Raw genomic sequence first — 7,182 nt, 5'->3', positions numbered from 1 at the left:
CAGGATGGAGCCACACGAGTGGCTTCTGTGAATGAGGGAAATGAAACCTTTCCTGGTTGGGAAATGAAACCTCCAGCTTGAAGGAATCAACCCAAAGGCTCCTCAGGAGGAACCGAATCCGGGGAAGATGCGGAGCCGCCAGGGTTGCCTGGCAACGGATGCAGCCAACAGCCCAAAATAGCTGCTCTGAGAAGAAAGGGGGGCCTGGAAAAGGGGGAACTTTCTTCAGGGGTGGAAAACCATCGAGGTGAGGGCAAGGAAGGGTGAGGTTTGCTGCTGGTGATGCTCTGCTCCTGGTGGGACCTTGGCTTTGTCACCCGGGCTGGACCCGCCGCTGGGAGAGGGTTTGGGATTGGGAGTGGAATTGGGTCAGGAAGGTGGAGGTTTGTCTGAAGGAAAGGAGGGGGGAAAAAAGGAAGGAAAAGAAAGGAGAGCTGGGGGTGGAGCTGGGAAACTGGGGGTGAGTTTTTCTTCACCTCCAGTGGGAGGTTCATCCTGCACCTTCCATCCTGGGAGGGCCCACGCGGAGGCTGCCCCGGAGGGTTTGTTCTGTGCATTGGCACCTGTGAGATGCCACCTGGGTCTTGTAGGAGCTTTGAGCTGAAGGAGAAAGCCCCCCAGAGGGAGATGATGTTGGAGCCAGGTCCCCAGCCATGGCACCATCAGTTTCCCAGGGGCTGGTGACCAGCCTGGTGTCCCCTGAGATGCTGGGATGGAGCGGAGAGAAAAGGAACGAGCAGGGGAGAGACATTTTCCCAAGATGTGGAATTTCTTGTGGGGTTTCTGGGCCTTTTTATCTCTTGGTGAAGCTCCACAGGCCCAGCTGGGGCCAGTCAAAGCCCAGTTCTCCCAGTATGGAGCAGAGGGATGTGCTTTCCTAGGCTGGGGAGCCCTATCCCAGCAGAGCAGAATTTCATGGTGCTCCAAGGAGCACCAGGGTTGTTGGCCTGGGCACGGGGTTGCTAGAAGATGAAAGAGGTGTCATGGTGATGTGTTGGGCTCTGTCACTTGTCACTATCCCCTGCAGCCCAGGGAAATGCCCTCCTGTGGGTCATGGGAGGCTCTTCTCCATGAATGGTTGGGCTTGATGATCTGAAAGGTCAGCATTCTGTGAATGCTGAACCACTGGGTGGCTCCTGGTCCCTCATCCATGGAGAAGGAGGTCCTTAGCATCCCCTAAAGCCCAACGGGGGTCCCCAAGACATGGGGTGATGGAGACCCTTCTCCCCCTTGCGTCTCTCCCTCCCACCAACACCAGAACACCCTTTGGGGTAACACAAAACCAACTCATCCTTTCTCCACCCCCTTCTCACCCAGGTCCTGCTGATGAAGAGGAGGTGAGACCTGAGCTGTAGCTCACACGGGTGCCGTTCCCTGCGGGACATTCACCCCCCACTCCTGGTCCCATCTTGCCCCTTGGGGGGCCCCTTGGAGCCACCCTGATGCCGAAGAACAGCAAAGTGACCCAGCGGGAGCACAGCACCGAGCCTGTCACCGAGTCGGTGGCCGACTTGCTGGCCCATGAAGAGCCCGTGGACTACAAACGTAGTGTCCTCAACGTGACAGGAGAGACCTGGGACAAGCAGAAGGATGGAGAGGAAGAGCTGGATGGGGAGAACAGGCCAGCATGGAACAGCAAGCTGCAGTACATCCTGGCCCAGATCGGCTACTCGGTGGGGCTGGGCAACGTCTGGCGCTTCCCCTACCTCTGCCAGAAGAATGGAGGAGGTGAGAGATGGGGCAGGGAAGGTTGGTGGCCCATCCTGTCTGGTTGCACCTTGGGGTGTGGGGTCCTGGAGGTGGGACAGGGGTTATTTGGGTTTGGGAAGTGGAAAGGGGCAGGCAAGAGCTGCTTTGCTGCTGTGTGTGCATTGGGGAGGAGGTGCAGGAACCTGTGGGGTGGTGATGGCACCTTCCTGAAGGGTGTCCACCTGCCTGCTCTGCAGTCACAGAATCCCTCAGCTTGGAGAGCTTTAAATTCATCCAGTCCAACCCTTAACCCAACCTTTCCAAGGCCAGAGCTAACCCAGGTCCCTCAGCACCACATCTACATGGCTTTGAACCACCTCCAGGGATGGGGGTTCAACCACCTCCCTGGGCAGCCTCGATGATCAATAACCCTTCCAGTGAAGAAGTTTCTCCTAATATCCAACCCAAACCTTCCCTGGTGCAACCTGAGCCCATTTCCCGCTTGTCAAGGTGAACCCCAGGCTGGGAGCCAGGATTTCCCACCACAGCCCCCAATTCCTGTTGGGGCAATTTGGAAACTAAGGGTTAAAAAAAGGAAGAGAGTGGCCATCCCTGTGTCCTGAGGCCACATTGTGTTGGCTCCAGCTTCTTCCCAAACCCTCCTTCCAACCAGCCCATCCTCCCATCCCAAGCCAAGCCCTTCCTTGGACTTCCAGGAGCATCCTGGAGGGCTGAGGTTTTTCCAGCTGGGCTGAAACCCAACCCCCTTCATGCCACCAGTGAGAAGAGGGACAATCCAAACCCAGCCCTTGAGGCTTCTCCTCCTCAGCACTGACCTTGGCAGGGGTGGGAAGCAGCCCCTTCCTGAGCAGGAGCAGAGGAAGGTGGGATCAGCCCAGCTTTCCCTCACTCTCCCCACCTTCCTGGCTCTGCAACATTCCCAAGCCTGGAGCTGGCAAAGCCCCAACAGCCTCAATAATTAAAACATCTCCGGTGTCATCTTCACCATGAGTCATTCTCCCAGCCAAACCCCTCTGCAGTCAGCACTTCCCACCCTGGTGGCTGCTCTGTAGCCTTCCAGGTAGGATTGGAGCACAGCAGGGCCAGCTTCTGCATCCCAGGGTTTTCCTGCTGCTGGCACACTTTGTTCCCAGTGTCCCACATTTATGGAATCAGAGAATCATTCTGGTTGGAAGGGACTTTAAAGATCATCAAGCTCCAACTGCCATGAGCAGGGAACCCAAAACCTCATCCAACCTGGCCTGAGAAACCTCCAGGGATGGGGCATCAACAACGTCCCTGGGCAGCCCATCCCAGCTCCTCACCACCCTGAGAGGGAAGAATTTCTTCCTAATATCCAACCTCAATCTCTCGTCTCTCAGTTTAAAACCATCACCCCTTGTCCTGTCACTGTCTTCTCTGATGAAAAGTCCCTCCCCAGCTTTCCTGGAGCCCCTTCAGGCCCTGGAAGCTGCTCTAAGGTCTCCCTGGAGCCTTCTCTTCTCCAGGCTGAACACCTCAACTCTCCCAGCCTGGCTCCAGAGCTGCTCCAGTCCTGGGATCATCTTGGTGCTCCTTCTCTGGCCCCTCTCCAACAGCTCCATATCTTTCCTGTGCTGAAGGCACCAGAACTGGCCCCAGAACTCCAGGTGGGGTCTGACCAGAGCAGAGCAGAGGGGCAAAATCACCTGCTGGCCCTGCTGGCCACACTTCTTTGGATGCAGCCCAGGACACAATTGCCTCTCTGGGCTCAAGCCCCTCCAGGGATGGGGCATCAACAACCTCCCTGGGCAACCCATCCCAGTTCCTCACCACCCTGAGAGTGAAGAATTTCTTCCTAATATCTCACTTAAATCTCCCCTCTCTCAATTTAAAACCATCACCCCTTGTCCTGTCACTGCCTTCTCTGCTGAGGCCCCTTTCAAGTACTGGGAGGTGCTCCAAGGTCTCCCAGTTTGTGGTTGGGCTTGGTTTTGGTGGAGAGGGGCTTGACAAAGCTGGTGGGTGGGTCTTGGAGTGGTCTTGGGGTGCAGTGAGCATGTGATGGGGGGCTCCAGTGTCTGCCTTTGGTGCATCCTGTTGGCAGGTGGGATGGGTTGGAGGAGGTTGGAGGCAGAGCCTGGAGTCAACGTGGAGCTGGGATGGGTGGAGATGGAGATGGCCCTGCTGGTTTCATCCCACAGCTCCTTGCATCTGACTTCTGAGCAGGGGAAATGGGCAGGATCAGGGGAGGTTTAGGTTGGATACAGAAGGTTCTTCACCCAGAGGGTGGTTGAGCACTGGGACAAGCTGCCCAGGGCAGTGGTGACAGCACCAAACCTGCCTGAGTTCAAGGAATGTTTGGATGATGTTCTCAGGATGATTCTTGGGGTGTCCTACATGGGGACAGGAGTGGGACTCAACAGCCCAGGACACAATTGCCTCTCTGGGCTCCAGCACCTCCAGGGATGGGGCATCAACAACCTCCCTGGGCAACCCATCCCAGTTCCTCACCACCCTGAGAGTGAAGAATTTCTTCCTAATATCTCACTTAAATCTCCCCTCTCTCAATTTAAAACCATCACCCCTTGTCCTGTCACTGCCTTCTCTGCTGAGGCCCCTTTCAAGTACTGGGAGGTGCTCCAAGGTCTCCCAGTTTGTGGTTGGGCTTGGTTTTGGTGGAGAGGGGCTTGACAAAGCTGGTGGGTGGGTCTTGGAGTGGTCTTAGGGTGCAGTGAGCATGTGATGGGGGGCTCCAGTGTCTGCCTTTGGTGCATCCTGTTGGCAGGTGGGATGGGTTGGAGGAGGTTGGAGGCAGAGCCTGGAGTCAACGTGGAGCTGGGATGGGTGGAGATGGAGATGGCCCTGCTGGTTTCATCCCACAGCTCCTTGCATCTGACTTCTGAGCAGGGGAAATGGGCAGGATCAGGGGAGGTTTAGGTTGGATACAGAAGGTTCTGCACCCAGAGGGTGGTTGAGCACTGGGACAAGCTGCCCAGGGCAGTGGTGACAGCACCAAACCTGCCTGAGTTCAAGGAATGTTTGGATGATGTTCTCAGGATGATTCTTGGGGTGTCCTACATGGGGACAGGAGTGGGACTCAATGATCCTGATGGGTCCCTTCCAACTCAACACCTTCTGTCATTAAAGGAGATCTGGAACCAGCTCAGACCTGGAGGTTAGAGACCCAAAGCCCTGCTCGGCTCTACCCAGCCGTGCCTCAGTTTCCCCATTGGCACAGCAGCCAGTAACTCCCTGTAATTAGTGCAGTGAATGGAAATGGCTCAGTTTGTTCTCAGGTTTCTGGTATCTTGGTGGGGTTTGGGCTGTCCCAGGTCTTGGGCAGGGGCAGGAGCAGCTGGTGTCCCCAGGCTGGGATCCATCCTGGTGTATTCCCGAGCAAACCCAGGGCTGAAGGTGCTGGTTGGCCATTAGGGAAGTGGTTTTGGACAAGAGGCCAAGTGGGATGGGAAGTGGGGATGGGGAATGGAACCCTCAGCAGCCCCAAGCCCCCCTGCAGCAGAGGAGGCAGCTGGGCTGGCTCTGAACCCAGCACTGGGTCCCGTCCTGCTGGGGGACACAGGGCTGCTGAGCCAGGCAGGGACTGGAGAGGCTGGTTGGAGGAGCTCTGGGGTGTGGGACAATGTGCAGGTCTCAAAAATAGTCTTCAGCAGCTGCCCCAGTCATTGCTTCTATTTACCAGATGGGGAAACTGAGGCACAGAGCTGGGAACTGGTTGGAGCAGCAGGTTACTCACCTTTCCTGCCCTTCTTTTGGCCAAGGGGCATCATCTCCCCCGTCCCATGGGACACACGCTGATTTTCTGCCTTTCCTTCCCTTTTCTTGGCCCTGGGGTTGGGGTTCCCACCAGGACACGAGGCTGGAACCAGGCAGATGGATGTAGGAGCTGGGGAGTGATGGACAAACCAGTTCTGGAGGTGCTGAGCAGCCCAGGGGGGGGTGAGGTGGTGGTGGCTGCTCCTTCTCCTGCTCCCCAGATGGGTGTTGGTGGGGGTAGAACTGTTCCCAGCTGGTAGCAAGATGGGCTGGAGCCAAATTCCCAGGACTCAGTGTGCTGGGAACCAGCTGGGAGCTGCTGTCTGTCTTGCCAGAGATTTTGGGAAGAAAATCTCCAGTATTGGACACATTTCCAGCTGAATCTGTCTCATCTCTGTCCATCCATGGGTTGAGATGGCCAGGAGGTTGTGGACATGGGATGCTCGTGGTTCTTCTCAAATGACCCCAGGGTCCAGCTCTGCCCTCTTCTCTCCTCCTCCTCATCACCCTGGGCTGCTGCATCTTCATTTATCTCCTCACCAGCATTTCTACTGGGCCCAGTTCTGGAGCCCCCAACATAAGAAGGACACGGAGCTCCTGGAGAGAGTCCAGAGGAGCCACAGAGATGCTGGGAGGGCTGGAGCAGCTCTGCTCTGGAGCCAGGCTGGGAGAGTTGGGGTGTTCAGCCTGGAGAAGAGAAGGCTCCAGGGAGACCTTAGAGCAGCTTCCAGTGCCTGAAGAGGCTCCAGGAAAGCTGGGGAGGGACTTGGGATAAGGGCAGGGAGGGATGGGATGAGGGGGATGGATGAAAAGTGGAAGAGGGAGATGGAGGTTGGAGATGAGGAGGGAATTCTTTGCTGTGAGGGTGGTGAGAGCCTGGCCCAGGTTGCCCAGGGAAGCTGTGGCTGCCCCATCCCTGGCAGTGTTGAAGGGCAGGTTGGATGGGGCTTGGAGCAGCCTGGGCTGGGGGGAGGTGTCCCTGCCCATGCAGGGGGTTGGATCTAGATCATCTTGAAGGTCCCTTCCAACCTAAGCCAGGAATTTCAGGAATTCTAACCCATCAATCCCAACCCACTGTCAGGCTCAAGACACTCAGGGCTGGATCCCTTTGCAGTGTCACCTCCTGGAGCAGAAGCAGCTCCCTCAGGTCCTGCCCCTGCCCTGGGGCTGGTGACTGACACCTGGCTGGGAATCCAGCTGGGAATTTGCTGCCAGCACCCAGGCTCCAGAGGGAACTTTTGGCTCAGCTGCTGCCCCCAGGGAGCCAAGCCCAAGCTGCAGAGCCTGGTCCTGGCAGGAGGTTGTAGAGTCCCTCGGGCTTCCCAGTCCTTCCCATCACTTGGGCACTTGGAGCTGCTGGTTCTTCTCTGGCCTCTTCCATCAGGCAGAGATGAACTGTGGTTCCAACTGGGCTTCTCCCCCTGCCAGAGGACCCTGTTGTGGGCTGGGAGGCAGGTGGTGGATGTTGCTGGTGGGGGTGTGGGTGCCCATGGGAGTGTGGGTGTCCACAGGGGGTGCAGGTGTCTGTGGAGGATGTGGGGTGTCCATGGAGGATGTGGGGTATTCGTGGGGCATGTGGGGTGTCCATGGGGGATGTGGGGTATTCGTGGGGCATGTGGGCTGTCTGTGGAGAATGCGGGGTGTCCATGGATGATGTGGGGTGTCTGTGGGGGATATGGGGTGTCTGTGGGGCATGTGGGGTGTCCTGGGGGATGTGGGGTGTCCGTGGGGCATGTG

General features: G+C 57.2%; 1 protein-coding gene across 2 annotated transcripts in view; it reads left to right on the top strand.

Annotated features, from left to right (window-relative positions):
* Window positions 1-1,442: 1,442 nt before the first annotated feature.
* Window positions 1,443-7,182, top strand: part of SLC6A17 (solute carrier family 6 (neutral amino acid transporter), member 17) — a 15,748-nt gene continuing 10,008 nt past the window's right edge. For both annotated transcript variants that reach the window (XM_010005429.1, XM_010005428.1), the window contains exon 1: window positions 1,443-1,728. In XM_010005429.1, coding sequence (XP_010003731.1) covers window positions 1,443-1,728 — 286 coding nt within the window. The remainder of the gene's footprint in view (window positions 1,729-7,182) is intronic.

The sequence above is a fragment of the Chaetura pelagica genome, unplaced genomic scaffold (assembly GCF_000747805.2).
Source record: "Chaetura pelagica isolate M959 unplaced genomic scaffold, ChaPel_1.0 scaffold679, whole genome shotgun sequence".
NCBI lineage: Eukaryota > Metazoa > Chordata > Aves > Apodiformes > Apodidae > Chaetura > Chaetura pelagica.
Note: the sequence above shows the minus strand (reverse complement) of the source record. Positions and strands in the feature narration are given on the sequence as shown.